The sequence below is a fragment of the Anser cygnoides genome, chromosome 8, assembly GCF_040182565.1.
Source record: "Anser cygnoides isolate HZ-2024a breed goose chromosome 8, Taihu_goose_T2T_genome, whole genome shotgun sequence".
Taxonomy (NCBI): Eukaryota; Metazoa; Chordata; class Aves; order Anseriformes; family Anatidae; genus Anser; species Anser cygnoides.
This window is the reverse complement of record NC_089880.1, coordinates 26,225,879-26,249,363: the sequence shown is the minus strand read 5'-3', so window position 1 is coordinate 26,249,363 and position 23,485 is coordinate 26,225,879. Positions and strand designations below refer to the sequence as shown.

The 23,485-nt window shown below is 34.5% G+C and overlaps 1 protein-coding gene across 6 annotated transcripts in view; it reads left to right on the top strand.

Moving 5' to 3' along the window:
• The window catches only part of LOC106033024 (AGBL carboxypeptidase 4), a 924,726-nt gene that overhangs the window by 205,074 nt on the left and 696,167 nt on the right, over positions 1-23,485 (top strand). For all 6 annotated transcript variants that reach the window (XM_048062129.2, XM_048062128.2, XM_048062125.2 and 3 more), the window contains one exon: positions 19,515-19,609. In XM_048062129.2, coding sequence (XP_047918086.1) covers positions 19,515-19,609 — 95 coding nt within the window. The remainder of the gene's footprint in view (positions 1-19,514; positions 19,610-23,485) is intronic.

Here is a 23,485-nt window from a genome sequence, read left to right as displayed (position 1 = left end):
ACAACAAAATATTTATGACAAGTTCTTCTGTCAAAAATGTAACTCATCTGAAAACAAATCCTGATAGAGTGGAAAGAAAGGAATAAAGTTGTATTCAGTAACATGTGTTTGATTTCAGAAAAGGAAATTACCATGGCCTATAGTTTTCCATGCATGCTTCTGGAGTCTTTACCTAGGAAATATTTGATCTTGAAATCCTTTTTTCTCGATATCTTAAAATTTGTGGAATTGATATCTCATTTTATCTTGAAATACATCAAGACAAAGAGTAGCTCTTTTAGTAATGCATGTAAAGGGCTTTATGGATTTATTAAATCAAGACACATTAGAAAGTTTCAAAAATGATTGTAAATCTGATTTAAATAACATGTTCCAGCTTAGGGTAACTAAATTTAATACTCAATGCTAGTAGTAATGTGCATCTGAGAGAAAAACATGACACACTAAGTAAAATGTTTCTCTGAATGGTGTTAGAGAGTTTTCTTCCTGTGCTAGCTACCCAACAGCCTATTATCTCCCCATGTGTAGAAATTTTACAAGTTCTGTGTACCCAAACCAGTGACCTCCCCTTCTAATACAGAGATGCTCTTCACATACTGATATTCTAGCTGTCCTCATTATTTTAGCTGTCATTCCTTACTTGTTTGCTTCTATGAATGTGTCAACGAGTCCCAGGCAATCTACTTGAGCAGAATGATGCCAATAAATGGCAATGCTAAAACACAGCAGAATTTGTAGCAGAACATAACTTCCATGATGTAATAGCTAGCATGCTAATAGAGATGTTACTTAACAGAGAAAATGTTTTCTCTCTGATAAAAAAAAATAATTTTGGGAGGTGTCAAAAAATAGACCTTTTCAAAAGACCCCCACTCTCATCTTTTGCAAATTTGAATCTACATTAAGTTGAAAATGTTTTGTGCTTCATACAGGGAACTTGTGAAGAAGAAGCATTAATTTCTACCTAATATATGGGCTACATATATTAGATACAATATAATCAATATAAAATACACTTTGTAAATGCAAGACTTTTGTCTTGCTGGAGCATATTAATAGGCTATAAGGAAAAAATGGTGTACTTGAGATTTCAGGGAAACTGGATTTAATTTGTTTTTGTTCAAAATTTATATGTTTTCCCTGGAAGACTGTTCATGCCATATTTTGTGCATGTTTGTCCTGTAGAGTGGTAGGGGCTCTGCTTTTCTTTTTGGAAATGCCTTATAAATTCAATCTTGTTGCAGTTTTTAATTTTTAGTATTTAATCGATCATATGTATGAAAAAGAATGTGCATTCTTTTCTTTTTCTCTCTCCTCTGACTTATTGTACAATATAGGCAGACATAGATCTGTTTCTACAAATTCTACACTACGAGTTGTAAGATAAAAGCATTACAATCATGTTATATAATGATACTATATAACGATACCATAATGATACACATATCTGGATCTTACTATTGGTATAAGAAAAATAAATGAAAGCTCTGAAAGTAAGTGAGTATTTAATTAAATACTGTTCAAACTTCTTTGGTGAGAAGGTGATTGTCTTGATAGTGGAATTTAAACCCTTATCTCTGCTTTATGACTTTGGACATTGCTTTCTAGTTGGCAGCAAATGGGAAATTTCAGTGTAAACAGCTACAAGCAGGCAAATATTGTAGACAAACTCGCTGCTGCAGTACTGTGTAAAATTTTCTGAGATATGATTAAAGTTGAAGCCTAAATGGAGATAAAACAAATAAGACTAAGCTAAATCTAAAACGTAAAGCTGAAGAGGTTTATTTATTTTTAGGCAACGAGATTACTGTTTAAATTGCATTTCATCTCATTATGTGACTGTTGTGTCTGTTACCTCTCTTTCTGACATTAAGTTACTATATACCGCAGATTCCATTAATGACTTTTCGTAGGAGACATTTAGAACATTTTGTAGGAGAGATTATATTTATTTTTCTACCACACAAAAAGATTTAATTTCTTTTTGAACAGACCTGTGAGTTGATTTATCTGATTAAGGATTAATTATGATAACATGGTACCAGTGATTAGCTATCTTCAATGTAAAATTTGAAAATATATTTCATATATAACAGAACTCTAGACTAAATATCTTGATAGCTTTTGATCTGGTATCGACTTGATATTTTGAAAGTATATTTTTGATGGTGGCTTTATTTATTTATTTATTTTTAGGGCCACCATTAAATGGTCATATCTCTGCAAGCAAACATTGTGTTATAGGGCACATTTTGCTCACAGATGAAAGCTCTTTTTTTTCTTTTTTAATCTAAGAGAGCTAATCTTTTATACACAGTTCATGAAAGTTAAACTGACCTTTTTGTCTTTTTTTGTGGCAGTGAACTGTGCAGCTTAAACACTTATTAAACCCTTTGTAAGTGATATGACAGAATTCTGTCACAACAGTTTGAAGCATGAAAGTACATTAATGTTTATACCAGCTGAAACGATTCCTGGTTTCCCAATGAGCACTTCAGTACAGCAGACAGCTTACTTTTCATACAAATAAAAATACATATCAAGGATAGGACTTTCAAAATATTCTGACAAATGCAGTGGTTGTAACAGAATGTCATGCAAAGGCACTGAGCTGAATTTTGTCACTATAGCCCAGATTTTATTTTTTATTTATTTTTTTCTAGAAAGTCACAGCTTTTTTTTTCTCTGTAGTTTATTTCCTTCCCTTTGTATTTACTCCTACATAATCATTCCATAATCAAATAATTATCCATTAGTACAGCTGAGGGAAACATGAGAATGCTGAGACAATAGCGAATTAGTTAATAACATCAGCAAAATCCATATTAAGTTGTCTAGTTACTTTAACACATTCTGTTTAAAAAAAAACAGAACATAGCTCTACTTGACTTATGGGAAATTAAAAGAAAAAAAAAGGTGAGGAGGAAATCTCTATGTTAATATGACCCTATTTAAATGCATCCACTTTCACCTTTTGTAAGTTCTAAATCACAGTAAGTTGCAAATATTTCCCACTTCACAGTAGGAACTTGGGAGGGAGAAACATTGATTTCTGCCTAAGACATAGCTAATGTGATCAAGAAAAAATCCTGGTGAATGTAAGCCTTTTGTCATGATATATTAAGAGACAAGGGAAAATACCAATTTTGATTTTTAGAAAGTAGAGTTGTTTTGGTTTTCTTTGAATTTAATATTAATGACAATGATGATGATATCTGATAATGATTTCTTTGGGGGTACTCCATCTAGATTTTTCAGGATTGACCCTACCATCTGAGGAGGAATAGGCTTTCATTTAACTGTGTATATGTAGCCTTATGTATTGAGCTGAGCAAAGATGACATCTAATTGAAAAGAACAGCTATGTGGCTGAGAGTAATGGAGATTAATTAATGTAGTGTTATTGCTAGAGAATTGTTTGTGATAAATTTTGCAGTTATTTTGTATACAATGGGAATATGAGAGACTGGATTATAATTGTCATGGGGTTGAAGGATGTCCCAGTTTATGGTCTCTCACTATTGCATTTTTCCTCCCTAAATTGTTTTTTTCCAGACCAGATGTTTCTTCCTGTACTTAGTTTTAGTAAATGGTTTAAATACTTGACATCAAATTCTGTCAATGTGTAAGTAGGTTTAATGCTGTTTTCAGTAAATTTTTTCCCTATGCATATCAGGGCTGCAATTGGCTGGCCAAACAGGATTTGTTCAAGACAGGATTTCAACCTGGAATAATAATGCAGCTGTAGCATCTTTCCTAAGAAAATCACAGTTAATATCCTTAAATTATTCTCTTATGTCAGTTTTGATTATGTTACAAGTACTATACAGTTTGAAGCATTGGCATAATAATAATATGCTACATTCATAAAGTATTAGAATTTTTCTGTAATTAGTTCAATTTGTAATTTAAAAATATTAAGAGAGAAAAACAGCTTTTTTTTTTTTTTTTGGAAGGGAGGAATTGCATGTAAAGGATGACTGCAGCAATATTAGTAAAAGGCAGGAAGCTATATCATTGCTAATCAATCTAGAGAGCTCTGTCTCTTACAGATGTCAATACAAAGTTAAGTGCTAAAATAATTGTAGTGTAGGCTTTCTCATAATTACTGTTGTTCATTTGGTATGTTGTGCAAAAAAAGATAAAAGAGGAATTTGCTTTGCAGTCAGCAGTCACCAATCTCTAAGGAGAAGGAAAGAAGATAGCAGAAGGCTGATAGTCATCCATCATTCCTGACAATTTCACAGCCTAGAATAACTTGACAGAGACCCAGAACAAAATGTTGTTGAGAATTGAATGCTGCTAAGCTGAGTGAATTGACTTTCTGATGTCAAAGAAGGACCTGTTTGAAGTGGCTGATGATTTTCCTTTTCTGATTTCAGAAACACTGATGTTTAAACTGCTTTGCGGTATGAATGCTCAGAGCAGATTTGGAAACTGGGGAACAGTTTTAAAACTTTCTCTAGGTATTTGTAAGGACTTTATTAGCTAATATGATTCCGGTCAGGAAGTATGTGAGTTTGATCACAATAGTAAGGAGGGTTTGAACTTTGCATCTTCTTGCTCTAGACAGTCAAGAAGCAGGCATAAGGGATCAGAATTGTTCCTAATGTGTCTCGAAACAAGACATTTTTGAAGGACGTGGCTCATGTCACTTCCATCTCTCTTTGGGGCTGTACTAGCTACTCTTCCACTATCCTCGGAAAAGTCCTTAGTAGCAGTTTGTTACTGGTCAAACTCTGTCTCTCTGCAGAATGTGGGAATGAATCAACTGTCTTTGAATGCCCATTCCCCCCCACACACACTTTTTTTTTTTTTTTTTTTTTTTAGTTAAAACACTCCTGTATTGTGTTTAGAATAGGTACAAAATCTTTGCATTAGAACATCAGAATGAGGTAAGTTGTGACACAGTTTCCATTTAAGTATGTAAAGGAGATATTTTTCCAGCTATTTATTTAGGAAAAAAAATGAGATTGGAAATGTTCCTAAATTATGATAATTAGACATTTATTTACCAATAAATATTGCCAGTTTTATCTGGTATTGAAAGACTAACCCTCTAAATTGCTTACAGCCATTAAAATGTAAGAACACAGACTGCAAAGCTTAAGTGGAAAAAACTCTTATTTTGTAAAAGACACTTTATATTTTAGAAGTATAAAAGAAACATATTGTAAATAGGATGTGTGGGCTAAGCATGCCATCACTGATCAATAATGTAAAAGGTTTAGTGGGTTTATTTGTAAACCTAACAGCACAGATTTAGTCAGAATGGGGTCCTGCACTGTGCATCCAGTCATTTAAATGTTAGGAACAAGGAATTTCATTAGTATGGAAAACACTCTGCTGTTACTCCCCAATCTCTTTGAATTGTTTCCCAATATATTCTTACATTTCTGTTGTGTATGCCTTTTTTTAATTATTATTATTATGCTTAGATGTATTACTAGTACCGTGCTTCATTATTAATTTAACTTCACTATAAATTGGAATAAGGAACAGATATTTTGAAAATGCTTTGATTCCTAGTAATGGTGTTATAGCTACTATATTTATGATCACGTAGTTATAGCCAATATAAAAAAGTTACAGTATGAAACCTACTAGTCTACTACATTTTGCCCTTCTTTCTAGTATCCTTAAAAATATAATATATGATGCCTAATAGACTGAGGCATAGTTCTAGTATTTTATGGCTTCTCTTACAAGATTAAAGCAGCACTGAGAGATATAAAGAAGAAATTTGGTGAGCCAGTTTTATTGTATCTTGGTGCTAGAATTAAAACACAAAAATGTTATGTACCACAGTGTTGTCCCATTTCTTCTCCCTTCCCTTTCCCTCATCACATGAGAGAAAAAAGCCTGAACTTTCATAACAGTTAAAGACTCTCCCATTTGAAGTTTAGGACAATTTTATTCTGTATTTCTCTAGAAGTCTTACCTAATCAATACAGTACATCCAAGAAGATGTTTCTAGGGATAAAACAGCTGTCATTGTCATATTCTAATCAGAAGCTACTTCAAATGATATCAAATATTTTGTCTGTATTTCTTAGTGAAGCTTTTATTTACCAATAATTCAGATATGAGAGCTTCACTGAAGACAGTATTCTATATACAATTTACTGACAGTTATGTTTTAACTGGGTAGTTATGTGCATTACTGTGGTGTAGGAATGTGCAGGAATCTTTTTCTCAGGGACTAAATGTTTCAATGAATGGACATATTTGAACTATTATATAGATTTTGAAAAAGAATATTTGAAATTTTAATAATTCATTCTTTAATTTTTTTTTAGTTTCAGGTTGTAAAAAAAAAGTTTGTTTGCAGACTGCAGATTCTACAAATGCTTTTCAAGTTATCTGAAGTTGTCATTTGTCCAACAAAGATATTTTGTTTGAGATATTCATCATTTTGTGACGTTTGTATTTTGTTTACACTGCTCCAGTATTTCACTTCTGGGACTAAAAGTTGCTTTTGAGGTTTAGGCACACTGCAGGATGCCAAAAAAGCATCAGATTCTTCTGTATTTGAAAGCTTTTGGGCCATCAAGAGATCAAAAGCTGCCAGAATCAAACCTGAGATCTGCCATTATAAATAAGGCACTGACAATTTTTATTGTGAGAGGTCGTCCCCTGGGTGAAAGAAATGAATTGCCCTGTTTTTTTTTTTTTTATAAGAAAAATCTGTATATGCAATGATATATTTCTTTGAGAAACTTTATGTGTAATACATGGAAATCCGTCTTGACATATTCTGGTGCTAAAATAACCATTTTAGCTTACTTATACATCTATCAAGATAAAAATAAATCTTAAAATCCAGTTGTAGTCAGCAATATGAAATTCTTTGGACAACAGCTGCCCTGCTTTTGAACTATAATTTATTCTGTTAATCTTGTATTTATATATCGAAGTTTATGAAATGCAAAGATTTTTTTTTAATTTATTTTTTTACAAACACCGAACTTTAAAAATTTATCAGACCATTTTAAGACTGTTTCTCAGGATTACATTCAATGAAGATATAAATGATCATCATTAAAAAAAAAATCTAATAATTAATACAAGTCTTAACAAAAGGGAATAAATACAGTAATTTAACATATTTACCATTGATTATATTTATAATACATATGATCAAAACCCTGAAACAATTTACAGAAGTCTTCATATATGAATATTTATATATGAATGTCTTTGAATTGTTATGTTTGTTTGCAGTTGGTGAGGACATAATGCAAAACTACTATAGTTACCACCTTAAAACTTAGCAATAAGATTATAGAAGCAAATGTCTATACCAATGTTATTTCAAAATGATCTATAAGAATTATTCAATAAAGATGTTCCTTATATGTATAATTCTGCTTTATTTTCACTGTTTTTTTCATATTTTTAATAAGTTTTAGAATTGTCAGTATTCTAGTAAAATATTGTGTAATCTTGTTTAAATAAAAAAGTTACAAATTTGGACAAAATTTTAATAAATCCTGTAAGTTTTTGTTTGTTTGTTTTGTTCAATAAGCTTTTTTTTTTTTTTTCCCAGCCAGTTACTTAGGAAAAAACATCTATAAACATGAGCTGTGATACACAATGTGAGAAAAGTAATTGTTCTCTCTGAAAGAGGGTACCTGACTGCCATATATTTTTAGAAGGTGGGCAGTGTTTAGTAGGGAACAAACCTCATGGTCACATTTTTATCAGTGTTTCATAAAAGTTGCCATGGTACAGACAAAAAACCATACAATTACTATTAAACTGCCTTTATACATAAAGACAGCCCACGCTACTTGTTATGAATGGATTATTTATACACAGATACTACTCTGAGCTTGTTGTGTGTTCAGATTCTGCAAGTTGTGCTGAATTGTCACCTGAAGAAAGAAGGTCCATGTTTCAGGGAGTCTTTGGTGGCAAAGTGGGTACTCAGTGCTATCACAGAGAGTGAATGACTCAGCTTTCCCACACTGGGGATCACAGCAGCTGGGGTGAACACAGACTGTTAAGATTGCTTTGATTTGTGCCAAGGAAATCCCTAATGATCTGGAACTAGGGCAGAACTAAACTGTGTATTTTACCCTCTTGAGACACACCACGTGCTCCTCTTGCAGCTGACACCCCAAAATCTGAATCACCACTTTATTTCTTACAGTCATATTTACATCTTGAATCTTCATTCCTGGAGTATCTAAAATTCCAGTTGACATCAGTGTCAAGTGTGTAAGGAGCAGAGAAAAGTGTTCTCCCAGGTGATAGGTATTTGTGTTTTGTTGACAGAGCACTTGCCAAATCTTGTAGAAAACTCTTCATTATTTTTGAAGCTCATATTACTATTTTCTATTTGTTGAAGTTTTCTAGTCATACCACTGCATACACTTACTTTTATTCATATTTTTCTGCCTCTTTTGTGATAAGTGGATTCCTCCTTCTCCCTATGCTTGGCCACCAAAGTAGTTTTGCAGATTTTTGACTTTCTGATACATAGTTATAGGCTGGCTCTTGGTGCGCGCCATTAGTGATATGATAACTATAGATAAAAGTAAAATCAAAGGAAGACTTGTCATATACATTGGACTTAAAAAAAAAAAAAAAGTCCATGTAAACTGCATTAGCATTCGGGGATAACATGGTTAGTTTTTTAGTCAGTTCTGGAAAAGTAAAGGTGGTCAGCTGTAGTTCCCAAAGGAATTGAGAAATGTCTCAGATTTCTAGTCAAAAATACTTTTGCTAATGTGATGTTGATAGTCTGTATCTTCCGCTGTTATGATTTTTAACCTCTAGGAAATATTAAAGGAAATGTGTTTAAATATTGTTTCCAAAAAAGCTCCTCTAAGTCTTTTCCAGCAGTCCGGGATTGAAAAACATAAAGTGTGAAAGGTCTTTTGCATTACTATGGCTAATATTGAGATATGATATTAAGACACTATGTTATGAAGAAATATTATCAATTTTTTAACATTTCCTCAGAAGGAATTTCAGCAACTTTCCATATTACATCAAATGGGCATATTAACAAGTGTAGATTTTAGATGTTAACATGCACAGAGCATTTGTGGTAGCCTTATAACTATAATCTGCTGCAACTGTTGTTTTGCAGAAGAATAAGAATAGAGATGATATTTGCTCTACCAAGAGGACACTTTGAAACAGATTTATACAATAGCTTTTGGAAGTGAGTGGAGGTAAAATCAAATCTGTAAGACATTGAAAGGGGCTTTGGTCAAATATGATGTGATTTCTTCCGAGAAGATGTTCAGCACTGTACCATGTTCATCTCTTTTTGGAGACTCATTTTTGGTGGAAATTTACCAGAATTTGTGCTGAGACTTGCTCAGTATCTAAGCAATGTTTTTGATATCTTAATATAATGGTTAGAGCAAAGTACTTCAAAGCCAATAAATATGAGTGATCCACTCTCAAATTCCTTTTATTCATACAACATTTCAGATTGACTTACATAAACTACCCAAACAATATTACATTTAAAGTTGATCTTTAACAGTAATAAAAATGTCTCTGAATCCCAAAGCTGCAGAAATGTCACTTCCAATCTACAGTGATTAGCTGCAAAGTATAAATTGTGCCTATGGGGTTTTGGTAAATCCAGCATCTTTTTCCCGTATTGTTAGACTGTCTTAAATCCTGAATCAGAAATCCACCCTTATTCAGGAAGGAAGTATGAGTGTTTACTTAACTTGAAGTCTCCAGGAATGCTTAAAAGTGTGGCTAAGTATATATATTTGAGAGCTTTTCTGAATACGAATGTACTTTAATCCACGTTCAAAGCTCAGTCAGGACAAAATGTAAGTTTTATCTATGGCATTTAAAAAAAAAGGACCAAGTGGCTGGACTGCAGTTATACTGCATGCCCCAAGAATAATAGTTATCTTTGTTTTGGTGCAGTTCTTGTATGTTTCTTTGTTTGCTTGTTTTCCCCTTGAAGGTGGGGCTAGTGCCAGAGAGGAAAGACATTTTTGTTATGCAATTGCAGCACAGGGCACATGACTTCGGACTCTGAACTCATGTTCAAATCCTCCCACTTTTGTTTAGCTGTTCTCCTGTTCGTGACGTTGCCAAAACAATTTTTTTAACAGACTGCAAATCACCTTTGCAAATGGACAGAGACCATCATTTGAATCCAACAGCTGGCATTTCAGCTTCAGAATGGGATTTTCAAAGCCAGAAGGACATTTTAAATATCCCCTTACTGTTATGGTTAGTTAAGTGAGCTGTGAGGTCTTATTCTAAATGTCAAATAGACAGGTACATGAAAATAGCAGGGATTAGATCAGATTTCCTTCTACTTAGCCCTGTACAAAACTTTGAATAGTCTGTTACTACAAAAGCTGGACACTTAGGGTAGTTTAAGTAGTGAAAATTGAAAATACAAGAAATCATGTACTGAAGTACTTTAGTAATCAAGCAATTTTTCAACTCAATACCACAAGCTACTAGTTGTTGATGTTAAAATTACAACATATACTAACATATCGATTACGTTTTCTTATAGAAATAGGTGTATGTGTAAATGTTGCAACATTGCAAAAGGATTCAGCCAGAAAGAGAACAACAAAAAAAAGTATTTTAACTTTGCTGTAAGAATAACAAGGATTATTAATTTTATGAAAGAAAACAAGAGGTTAAATGTCATAACAATATCCTAACACACTTTTTTTTTTTTTTCTTTCGGCACTGCAGCTTCTCCAGTAAAGATCCCATTCCAGTTCTGTCTCAATATAAGAAAACCACACAATATGAGGAAACCTTTAGTCCATTACTATTCACAACCATGCATGGCAGAACATAGAAGGTTCAAAGGTTTCATTGTAATAGCAATCAAAACACTTGAATTAAAAAGAAGAGAAAACCAAGGACCTCTGTGAATAACCTGGACACAAAGCCCATCTGTGCTTAGTTTCTGGAGAAGTAAATAGAGAGGTTTTATACATTTGCAAGGCTAGGATCCCAGTAACCTAACCACTGTCAGTAGTAACAAGTAGTTGTAGACATCAAAATGTCTTTGTTTTTGCAACCCTTCAGAGAACACTGAGGCAAATATATGTTGCTGGTTTTGAGCTCTCCCATATATTCTGTCTTTCAGCTTTCTATGTTTTGTTATGTCCTTCTTTTCCACCACAGGTTTTTCCCACAAGCTCCAGACAAACAATATCTTTTAACTGTGAAAAATATCAGCTGCAAAAATCCAAAGTAAACAATTGCTGGAAAAGCTTCATCCAAATCTCTCTCTTAACAGGGCTTTCTTTATCTTCCTTTTGCTTCTTGTAAGGACTCACACGTGAAAAGAATTTTCACTCCCATCTTTCAGCCTGGGTATCAGACAGATTTCTGCCTTTGTGTTTGCATGCTATTTAAATTGCGATTATTACCTTCTGTGTTTTCAGGGGTTGAGCAAAATCATGATCCATACAAATATTGCTACCTCTCTGTCATTGTTAGTGCCACTCTCACCTACTGTCTTAAAGTATTTCCGTGGGAGTGTCAGTTGTGAGCACTCCACCTGCATGCTTTGAGTAGTTACGGCTGTTTGGTTATCTATCACAAATGGCTAATTTGTTGATAAGTGTATCTCTTGTCCATAAGAGAGGCTTTAATTCTGGATCATAGGCTGACTGTTGCGCTTCATGAATGGCCTAGAAATATTGAAAAGAACAGGTGATCAGAACACTCCCATGAGTAAGTGCTTTCCACTTCATTCTCCAGTCTACAGTAGCACACCTTATACCTGTGCTCATAGGCATTTATTTATTTATTTATTTATTTATTTATTTTAAAAACAGTGGTTCCCTATAACCATGACGCAGTGGCTATTTCTGCTCCTGTTCCCTTTTTCCAGACTGGTCTTGTTGTTTTGAAGCCTCTTGTGAAAATTGTGAAAATATTTTTGTGAAAATATTTTATTGATAGCATTGTCCTTTTTTTTTTTTTTTTTTAATCACTAAAAGTATTTAATTATTATTTTAAAATCCTAGCAAACTTTGTGGAATTTCTTCTCACTGGATAAAAATTTCTACTAGGAAAAGGAAAACTTAAGTCTTTTCAGGTGCTTCCTCTTGAGGGATGTAAGGTATCAGCAAATTTTGCAAACATGTTCCAGAACAGCCAGCTGTTACTATCCACCTGCAGCCATAATATTGACTGAAAAGAGTATGGAACCTAAACACAGATAGCTTCTGTAATTATGTAGAAAGAGTTTAATACATGACTATACTTCAAATGTCATCTGTCAATGGTTGCTACATGGCATGGAATACATTAGGAAATAAGATAGCAGGTTTAGAAAGTCTCAGTGAAAGACCGCCCACTGTTTCCTTATTTTCTATTTCAACTGATTCCTAAAAATACCCATATATACTGAGAAAGTCAATGACAAGACCAACAGGGCTCAGGTGTCCAGTCAAATATCAGATAAAAAGTTGATTACATATTCCTGCAGCACTACAATTTGCTAGAAATGTAACTAGAAGTAGTTCTTTGTCTAAAGATTGTGCATATATGAAAAGAGAAGAAAATGAAAAGTATTTTTTTTCTCTCAGAGCTGATTAAATAAAGATACCTTATTTTTATTTTTTATTTTTTTTCACATATTTTGGCCTTTTGTTAAAAAAAAAAAAAAGAGTGGAAGAAGTTTGGAAAGAAGCTTTCAACTTCAAATCTGTTTTCAGTACCTCTGTAGCCTGGTTATATGCCCTATTGTTGTGGTTTAACCCGGCCGGCAGCTAAACACCACACAGCCGTTCGCTCACCCTCCCCCCTCCCTCTCTGGGATGGGGGAGAGAAACGGGAAAGTGAAGCCGGTGAGTTGAGATAAAGACAGTTTATTAAGACAGGAATATAATAATAATAATAATAATAGTGATAATGATAATAGTATTAATAATAATAATGTGTAAGAAAACAAGTGATGCACAATGCAATTGCTCACCACCCGCTGACCGATGCCCAGCCTATCCCCAAGCAGCCGGCCCCCCACCCCAGCCAGCCACCCCTATATATTGTTTAGCATGACGCCAGATGGTATGGAATACCCCTTTGGCCAGTTTGGGTCAGCTGTCCTGGGTCTGTCCCCTCCCAGCTCCTGCTGCACCCCCAGCCTGCTCGCTGGCAGGACAGAGCGAGAAGCCGAAAAGTCCTTGGCCTGGTGTAAACACTGCTCTGCAACAATTAAAACATCAGCATGTTATCAGCGCTCTTCTCATCCTAATCCAAAACATAGCACCCTACCAGCTACTATGAGGGAAAATTAACTCTGTCCTAACTGGAACCAGGACACCTATCAAGGCCCTTACTATTTTCTTTTTGATGAATCAACATGATGCAATGTATGTCTTGTGACAGAATTGCAATTTTTTCAGAGATTTTGGCCCAAGGGAGCAAACAACCCAAGTTGGTCTAATCACACCACTGCTGGCTTTCTAAATAGACATTTTTGAGTTTTCAGCTGAAAGCTTCAGATTATCGATGTTCAGATGAAAGTAAAAACATTACTAGAAAGATGACTTCTGTTGCTGGGGAAGGGTGCTGAATAAAAAATTTGCCATTTTCCTAAGATATGTTGAATGGTGACTCACTTCATCACTTTGAGTGATTCTTGCCCTCTTGCCCAATATTTAGGTTTGACATACCATGCAGAGAAGCCAGATTAGGGGTATATAACACTAAATAAACACACAGAATAACACTAAACAGGGAAGAGGAATTTCTCCTGAGATCCCTTTGAAAGCTTTCTGATAGAAGATGACCATCTGCACAACATCCTCTTCCCCAGACCTAGATGAGGTAAGACTAATATGAACAGTGACATTATGCATGTGAATTACTTCCATATACAGGTGTTACATTTGTGTGTGTGTGTTATAATGAATATCTGAAATACACAAATACAATGATAAGCAAATTTTATATTTGTCAGAACAGTATATCAAAGGTTTTACTGCAGTAAAATCCTTTGAGTCTTATTTTCATGTTGCTCTTTGTAACATAGCATTTCTCTAAGTAACTAAATGAGGACCTCTACCAAAGGAAAAAATCCTATAATTCACAATCTGTAAGCCATTTTCTGCCTCACTTTCATAAGACTGTGTTATTTTACAAGGACTTGACAATTTCCAGTTAACAAGACACAGGTGCAACTGATTAGTGAGTCTGGTGGAGCTCTAGATGGTCCCTAACATCCTCCCTCAGTAGGTGAGTATTTATTTTCTCCTTCTCAGAACCAGCAGGTTTTGAAGACTCCTTAACTGAAAAGAAAAAAAAGCTGAATGCTATCAATGTTAAAAGCTTTTCCATTTGAAATGATATATATTTCTGCTAAGGAAGAAGAAAGTATGGGTTATTTTAAAATGTTAGCGGTAATGAACGATTTAAATTTAAAAAGGCTGTGAAAGTAACCTTTGTAAATCTTCATTGTGGATTTTGTACGAGGCTTGATAGTTGTATCGTTTGTGTTCTTCAGCATCTATAGTAAGTGTAGGTAATGTTTTTTTTTGTTTTGTTTTGTTTTTCCTTCTCTATTTTGGAGTCCCTCTGGTATAATTTATTATTATATAATTTTATATAAGGTGCTTTGTCATGAAAGATCCCCAAGACCTCCTGATGCAAATACAGAAGTTCTGTCCTATTTTTTGTGAGAAGACAGTAATCTGATGTCGTTAGTTTCTCACATCCAGAAATAGTGAGTAAAAATCTCACAACTCATGGGGCTAGCTTGAGAAGTTCATTTGTTTGACTTCTGGTTTTATTATTATTATTTTAACAGAATATAATTCTGAAGTAGATATGCCCTTACAAGGGAGGAAAACTTGCAGTTTTAAAAGAAAGAGTAAGGAGATTAAAAAAATAAAAGGGAGAGAAAAAGTAAAGGATATCCTAGCTCACAAAACACTGTAGGTTTCAGGAATTCCCCAAACACCATAGTATGTTTAAAAAAAAATAAAAATGACAGGAGAGGAAATCAATTGGTGAAAGTGAAGTAAAGCCCCATGGTATCTGGGATCTCTGGATCTTTAATGCTTGTTCAGAGTGCAAGAGGTCATACCTGGTTTCAGCTGAAAGGTCTCAGCATTGTTACTTCATGTCCAGCTCACTTTGGTTAGTTAAATGATGAAATTGTTCCTGCCTGACTTTGAATTCTCAGTCCTTATGAGCTTTGTCAGCCTATAGGGAAAGTTGCGTTACACTTGTAGCATGCAGCATTGTCCTGTGCATTGACATTATGTTATTAACATCAAATATATATAGTCCTTAAAGTGTGTTACTTAAATACGAAGAATGCTTAATGCTTCCTATTATGAACTCTGTTTCCAATTAGTTATAATTTCTCATATTTGTAACAATTTGATGTGAAATTTTTTGTGCCAGGCATCTCCCTCAGGCTGAATTTTGTGGTGTTCTTTGGTTTTATTTGTTTTCTTCTTATAACGTCAACCACAGCAACTCTGTTATTCCTGATCAGTTTGCTAGGGAAAATCATACAAAAATCAACTTGGCAGTTTTTTTAAAAGTACCAAGGGTGACCTTCTCCTGGGGGAAGGCACTTAGCCTTTGGTGAAGGGATGACTGGTCTGTTGGAGATCTGCTTTAGTTGGTAGGTTCAGATGGAAAACCTGCCAGAATGAGTGATTTACAATGAACTTTTAAGTTTCACCTTTACTTTAATGTTTACATGGACCTGTTGGAATACAATGTCCAATATGACCATCCATGCCTAACGCTTTCAGCTGTGATCCTGAACGACACTGAGGTGTGCTATTCCCCCCCCCCCCCCCCCCCCCCCGCCCCCCCAAAATCAGCAGCTTCTTCCAACTGTAGTCAGGAAATTTTGCAAACTTCTGGTAATGAGAAAATATGTGATAGTCTTTAGCCATCTTTTCTGTTTGTGTTCAAGGTTTGTCTTTATCTCCATCATGCTAAAATAAAAAGCACAGAGCATCCCTTAACACCTGATTGTTTTTAATTCCTGAAATAACTTTTCAAAGGTCTACTGGGAAAATAACATTTCATCAGTAAATGTTAAGGCAAATGCAAGACCAAGTCGTCTTTTTTCTCTTAGTGACTTTAGCTGAAAGATACCTCCAAAATACTTAGTGCAGGTATTATGGAAAGAGGACATCTTCCTTCTTTCAGTAGGCATAATGTATCTGTGCAGTCTCATGTTCTTCAACAGCTGTATCAGACCTGACAGTCCATGTACACAGCCTGAGACTGCAGCAGATATGTTCATGCTGCTATACCTTCAGTACAACCTGTTGCATGCCACCAAATGGTTTGGCTGTACTTGGCAGTATCCTGGGAGGCTTTTCTGCATTGTGCTTGTTCCACCTACCCAGGAGTTGCAACCATTTGTCAGAATGATGCTGTAGATTGAAAATACAGCATAACTGAAGTGAAATCACATAATTATTGTTTTTGGTACAGCGTAAGTTAGTATATTGCTTCTTTTAGTGGTATTCTTATGCTGTAAAGTGAATACAAGGAAGTATTTTTATTGTAAATTTCTTTATCATTTTTCTCTGGATTGGTACTCTGGAGACCAGAGCAATTTCTGGGGAATTTATAAGCACATTTCATCTAGTGTTATTTTCTTATCTTCACACTTCTTTAAAAAAATCTTTTTATTTATTTATTTTTTTTATGTTTAGCACCTAAATTATATTGTTCATTAAATGTCACATATTGTAAGTCTCTATAATTCATGAAAAAGTACAGGGTGAATATTTTATTAGGAAAGAGTGTTTCAATGTACATAGTGTATACCTGGCGTTGTTGCTCTTAACAGTTTATAACTGGCATGTTAAGAATGTCTCTATAGACAAAAATTAGACTAAAACATAGATTTGTTCAGCAAATGTTTGCTTACTGCGTCACAAACTTTTATTATAGCATTTGGGTCAAAGATGTTTGCATACCTTATTGAGCAAGCTGCATACTTTTTGTGGCTGAGGTGTGTGTACTGTAGTCATTACATTTTTGCACACTTCACTGACTGAGCTGCATGGACTACTTTAACTGTCACCAGGAATACTTGACTGAGTTCAGCTGCTTATTTGAGCACTTCAGTTTGTGTGCTTTATTACTTCAGTGGTGTGTGTTGATAAAGTTCTGTTCTGTGCTGTTAAATTTTTGGTTCTGCCAATCTAACTATATACCATGCTGAGAGAAACGCACGCGTTGCTAACTGCTTACTCTGTGGTGAACATGAGTGGTTGAAATGTTATAATCTGTAGTGCTTTGTTAAATGAGCTGCATATTTTTGTTTTTATATATGTTGCTTACCCAGTTGTGTACATTTGCTGAGCTCATTATACAAAATAAGCTTGATTGGAATAAGAACATTCTCTACCAGCTGTCTGCTCTGAGTCAGTATGTAACAAAATTAGCAACTTTCTCTTTCTAACAGTGGCATGATTGCATCCAAAGTTTAAGGCAATTGGTTTGGAGATCTTGTTTGTTTCATTCACTCTGTGCAAACATCAAGATTAACAAACCAATGTGTTGCAACTTTATTTGTTTTCACAAATATGAACAGAGTTAAGTAACAGGAAAAATTCAGCGTTCTAATACAGAAAAATGATTCCATGTGTATTATGAAATTTAGGCATTTATGTATAGATCTAAATATAATTATCCAACTTAAAGCCATACATTGTAAACATAAAATGGAAAATAACCAGAGACCTCTCAAGATGTATATTTCATCAAATAAGCAACATCTTAAATACGTACAATAACAAATATAGAGTTCTGTAAGTCAAGTGCATGCGTACATCAAGAGTTATAAAAATAAACCAATCTCATAACCCTTAGAAAAACTCAAAATACTGCTAAATACATGAAAACTTATGTGCACAGATATGTAGCTTGCTCATTAAAGTTGATTCAAAATTGAATCAACAGCTTTAAGAGGGTGTTTTTCTCATCTTCCTAATTTTGAGTCAATTCCAGTGAAACCTACAGATTATTAGATTTTGTTTGACTAATTTGCAGAGTTTGCATATGCAGCAGCTTGTTCTTCCATTTACAAAACCTTCATCTCTTCTTAATTTTTCTCAAGTACAGAGATGCTTAATTAAAGCTATATAGTTTGCCTGGATTCTTATCTGCCCCACATACAAATGTAACTGTACCTGGCACCTGTTAATGTTCTTCTACTGGTTGCTTTCACTTAAGTTTTAATATGCCGTTGTCTGAACACATTGGCTGGAAAGTCCCAGATTTGTTTTTGTGAAACTTTACATATGAAAGCTTAATCCAATTTTGTTACTTCAGTCAAAATTTCTTGATTCCAAGAAGTGGCTGTTTAATTCTCAGTCTTCTCATGAACCATTATTTAACAGTGTAAATATTATAATAGTTCATTTCAAAAATAAATGTGTGAAAATGCAGGGACAAATATAATTTTTAGCAGTCTTCACTGATACCAGTGGAAAACAGATTTAGTGAGAGAGATACAAATGGAATGTATTAGTATATCCTAGAACATTGTATCAAACAAACCTCAACGATTCTATGATCTATGAAAATGAATTCAGTGTTCATGTTTTAGTTTTTCTGTGTACATTAATGTTGGATATCAGAACTATATGAGAAACCAGGTATAATGGATTTAATATCTCTAAAGTTAATAGATGAAATGAACTAGGTTCCACCTAGACTTTCTTAACAGAAACAGCAAAAGCAATTCTGCATAAAACGATTTACAGCAGACAGATGGTAAGGAATAAGGTTTTGTCTGTTTCTTCTCTCAGCATGAATCTACTTTTGGTGTAAGTCCATTACCGGTAAGGATCTAGATTTTTCTCTTCCTTTGAACTGTTAAATACCAGCTACAGACTCCACTAAGTAAAGTTATCAGTGTTTGCTAAGATCAGAATTGTGCCTTTTTCTTATCTATGATATTCAAACATATGATGGCTATGTGCAATTTCTGGTGTATAAGTATACTGTATAGTTTCTGCAGAAGAAAATTTTTCCTTTTGTCAGGGGGTATGAAGAGAAATATTATTTTCTTTGGTGAAAGAAAATCAGATGTTATTTTTCCTGCTGCTTTGTGAGGTCTAAGCAGGTAGAAAGAGGTAACTAAGAAGCTTTAAGAGATGAAGCAGTTGGAAGCTTTTCATGAGCACCATTTTCCCGTCCCTCAGATTTCCACCAACCTCTCTTACATTAACTGCAACAAACTGGACTTAATTTCTGTTTTCAAATCTGAGTAACCTATCTCTTTGTTTGGCTAGGATTCCTATTGGAAAGCCAGCATACTAAATTCAAAATATATGTTCCATGTACATTACTGCTGTAAAACAACATGGACTATCAAAATACTGGGAACAGACATGATATCTGTTATGAGATCTACTGAGACTAAAAGTACTTTGAAGCATAAGATACATGTCTATTCCATATATTTTGTGTGTTTTTTATGCAGCTGACATATGCAGTATGCATAAGTATACATAAGTATTTCATAACTTATACCTGAACTTTTTTTTTTTTAGAGGGTAATTTTCAATGTCGTCAACTTCAGCAAAACAAAAAGCCTTTACAGAGATGGAATGGCTCCAATGGTGAAATCCACAAGCAGACCAAAATGGTAAGTTATTCTTTCAAAGGCTTGCTTATTAGGAGAAAAGCATGTTTTACTTGGGACTGTTTTGCAGCAAAGACCTTCTAGCTCAGGTGCAGCTTTTGGTAAGAATAGGAATGTACTTTGATGCACCAGTGGCATCAAAGGACAGGTCTCTGTGGAGTGTATGGACTGGGTGAACTCTGGAGGTTCCTTTCAGCCTTGCTGTGATGGTGTGTTGTAGCACCTTTTGACAAGTAGCATGACTGAAGCATGACATTGGAGCGAACTGAACAGTTGGGGCTTGAGCCAAATTGCTGTTTAGCGACATCCCCACCATCTGTTAGCACAGTCCCTGGCCCAGTTTTGGCTTGTTTCAGCTTGCATTCTCCAAGGTAATGCCTGCAAACACTCTGGGAGGTGGACTATTGGCTATTTGGATTTGGTCCCCCTGTTTTGGGGAGGTCAGAGTTAAAAGGAAGAATGCGAGCTTTGCCATCTGAGTTGACCTCATGTGAATTTGCAGTCTCTGGTCTGTTTTATATCCTAAGATACCTGAAGGCCAAACAACTTGGTCATAAGTTACACAGTATATACAACACAGAAATTCATGCACATATGAAACGTATATAGATGGTACATTTTCTCAAAATGTGATGAAATGTCTGCTGTGAGGAATAATATGTAAATCTAATGAGTCCTAATGCATGCAGGACTCCCAAGAATTATATAATTTGCCTTTAGCTAGGTTTGTTTGAATATGGATAGTGAGGTTAGGCCGTAAGTATACAGTAATGTATTCTTGTAAGCCTTTGCAGCTGCTACTCTTTATTGGTTAATTAATAATACATTTAATCAATCTCCACATAATCTGAGTCTTATAAACTTATCTTTTTAAAATACTTGAACTATCGCAAAATTTCCATCCACATAGTCTTAATTTTGGTGGTCATAAAATCACTTTTATTGTATCGCTTCCTATTTGTCTGGACAAAAGATATGGCTGCCTGTCTTTTCAACCAGATGGTAAGGTCATTTGGAGAGAAAAACTATCTCAGAATACAGTTAGTAGATGGAGTCAATTCTAGCTCAATAGGAGAATGTAATAACATTGAAAATTAATTTAAAAAAATCCATTGTGTTTAGCGTTTTTGTAGCAAAAGTCATGTTAATTGTGTTTACTGTTTAACTTTAGAAAAATCTTTTGGGGGAAAAATCTTTTGGGGACATTTCAGGACAATATTTATCAGGAGTACTTTAATCATCTTTCAGACCTTTTCCTTCTCTCACTGGGTTCTGTTATTTGCAGCTAAGTATATTGTGTGTTAAGTTTATCTATAAATCAGATATTGCTTTCATACAAATTTTATGCCTTACTTTGGTTTCAAATTAAAGTGTAAATCTTACAAAACAATGCAAAAAGGGCTTTTTTTTTTTTTTTTCCCTTAGAACATATAGGCTTGTTCACTATTAAAACCAATTTCCCTTCCACTTCCCAGGAAGCCTATTTATTTTTGTACTTTATATTTTTAAGGGGTGTATTTTGCTTCTGTGAAAGTGAAGAATGAATAGCATTGCCTGGAGCCAGGCACAGTGTAGGCAGCAGGTGCCGAGAAGCTTCCTTTTACGTGGCTACAACCATACTTTAGTTTTAGTTCTGTTTCAGAAATCCTAGCTCTAATTTATTTCTTTAAAAAATCGTTATATTAAAATACATAATTTTATTTTTCTATTAGTCCATTTATGAAAGCGTTGTTCTGAACTTTGAAGGTGTGCATTAATTCATGCTATTATCAGGGGCCTCAGTCATGTTGGTGTGTCCTCAGTATAATTTTGTCTTGATGTTAATAGGAGTTATATGTATATTTTCCAAGTGGGAAAACACATGCATTATTTTTGGATATGTGTTTTCTATTAAAGCTGTCTTCCACTTGGGTTATGCCTTTTGCAATTACTTCTGTATCTGTTTCCATGGTGTTCCAGGGAAATCTGTAAATAAAATTCTTTGCTTCTCTGTTTGCTGAAATGAAATGGGATTTCCAAGTACTTGCAGTTTTTAATACAGCATACAGGTAGTTGTGGTCCTTGAATGTGAGTAAGGCAACATCTGGCTTGCATAGATTTGGTCCTATTTGGCACTTTGTATAAATTAGTCTAGTAAGCAATACTGAATTGTTCACTGCTGTAAAAGTCCTGAGTTTTACATGAGGATACTCAGGATTCAGAAATGTGGAAGAAGGCTAACACTTGAAACTCTTCACCTTACATTAAGTTTTAAATCCACATAGTAGTTCTATGGGTATAATGTAATTAAATTAGAAAATTATATATTAATTATGGGAAGATGAGGAAACATAATGAATTTTAAAATCAAGTTTAAAGGAATAAAACTACGAGAAGCCAGGCTCTACAAATATTCTGTAACAGACCTCAGTCCTTCATATCTGAACTCTCCTGTACCAAATATTTGAGGAACTCATCATTATTGTGCCTGCCTGTGAAGGCATGTGATCCATACTGAAATTCTCCCACCTTCCCCTAGCCATGCTGACCGAAGCAGTGCTGTGTCACACACAGCTATTCCACTCCCTTTTTAAATACAATCAGGTTTAAGTTTTAGGATGTGTCTATTTTTCATTTTGCATTTGAGCAGTGTTATGCACCTCTGATTTAAATAAAAGTCCCCACTGTATTCAGGATAGAATTTGGCCATACAGCTTGAAAAGCCCTGCGTATCAGAAGTAGATTGGCCTCCAGGGACTGTGAATTTTAATGTTTGTTTTGAATGTGTTCATGTAAGCATGGCTCCAAGCTTCACAACATTTTGTGAGTTTGATTCTTGACTCTGGAACAAATCACTGCCAAGTGCTCTTGAAATAGAGAGTGTCGAACACAGATCAACATTTTTGACCTGTGTTCTCTTGCCCTGTAGGGTAAGATCTTTAAATGCAGTCAGCATCAAGGTTCAACTCAGTGTTACTGATGTAAATGGAGTATATCACTGTCATCAAAGCACTCTATGTGGACACAGATGTTCTGGTGTTGACATATTCTTCTCTTTTGAAGTAAGGGCAAACATTTCCAGTAATGAGCTACTTAAAAAGAGGAAGCAGTATGCTGAAGGATAAGGAAAAAACAGATTTCATGGTAAAGAAATAGATTACTTTTTAAAAAGAAAACCAGAAAATTTGATTGAAAAGATATCTATATTCCACATACACAGTGATGGTTTTACTGAATATTCATTCCCAGAAGGATAGATACAAAAAATAAGAAGTTGATTTCTGAATCCCTCTTCCCATTTTCCTGTGTTTTTTTTTTTTTTTGGACATACTATGTTGACATTAAATTTTGGGGTTCTGTCAGTTACATCAGTCAGATCTCACTGCACTGAATCGTAGCTCATACATAGAAATGCAGTGTTGTCATACCATGTTACATCAGTTTTTTTCAAGACAAAACTCAAAGTTTTATTTCAAGCCAGTGGAATGGGCTGCATGTAGTCACTTAGCATTTTTTCTTAGTATCTGACCATTTGGAAGTATTACACAGATTTTTTTTTTCTTGCTAATGACTACTACAAATATATAAACTGAATGTAACAGAGATCTGTTTTGTTTGGGTCTTTTTGGTTCATTTTGTGGAGATGAAGAATTTGAGGGGAGATGAATTAGATGACATTAAATTTTTATTATGCTAATATGGAAGCTATTAGTAAAGCCTACCATGTGGGCATGGCAGTGGAAGACCATTTAAGTACATATACTGTACCATTATATTGATTCTGCGAAGTTTTACAACTTTCTCAAAGTGAAATAGAAGAGTGACTTGTTCAAGAGGCAGCAGATTTTCCAAATGATGAAGTGAGCAAATATTCCCTTTGGGCAGAGAACAGCTATAACT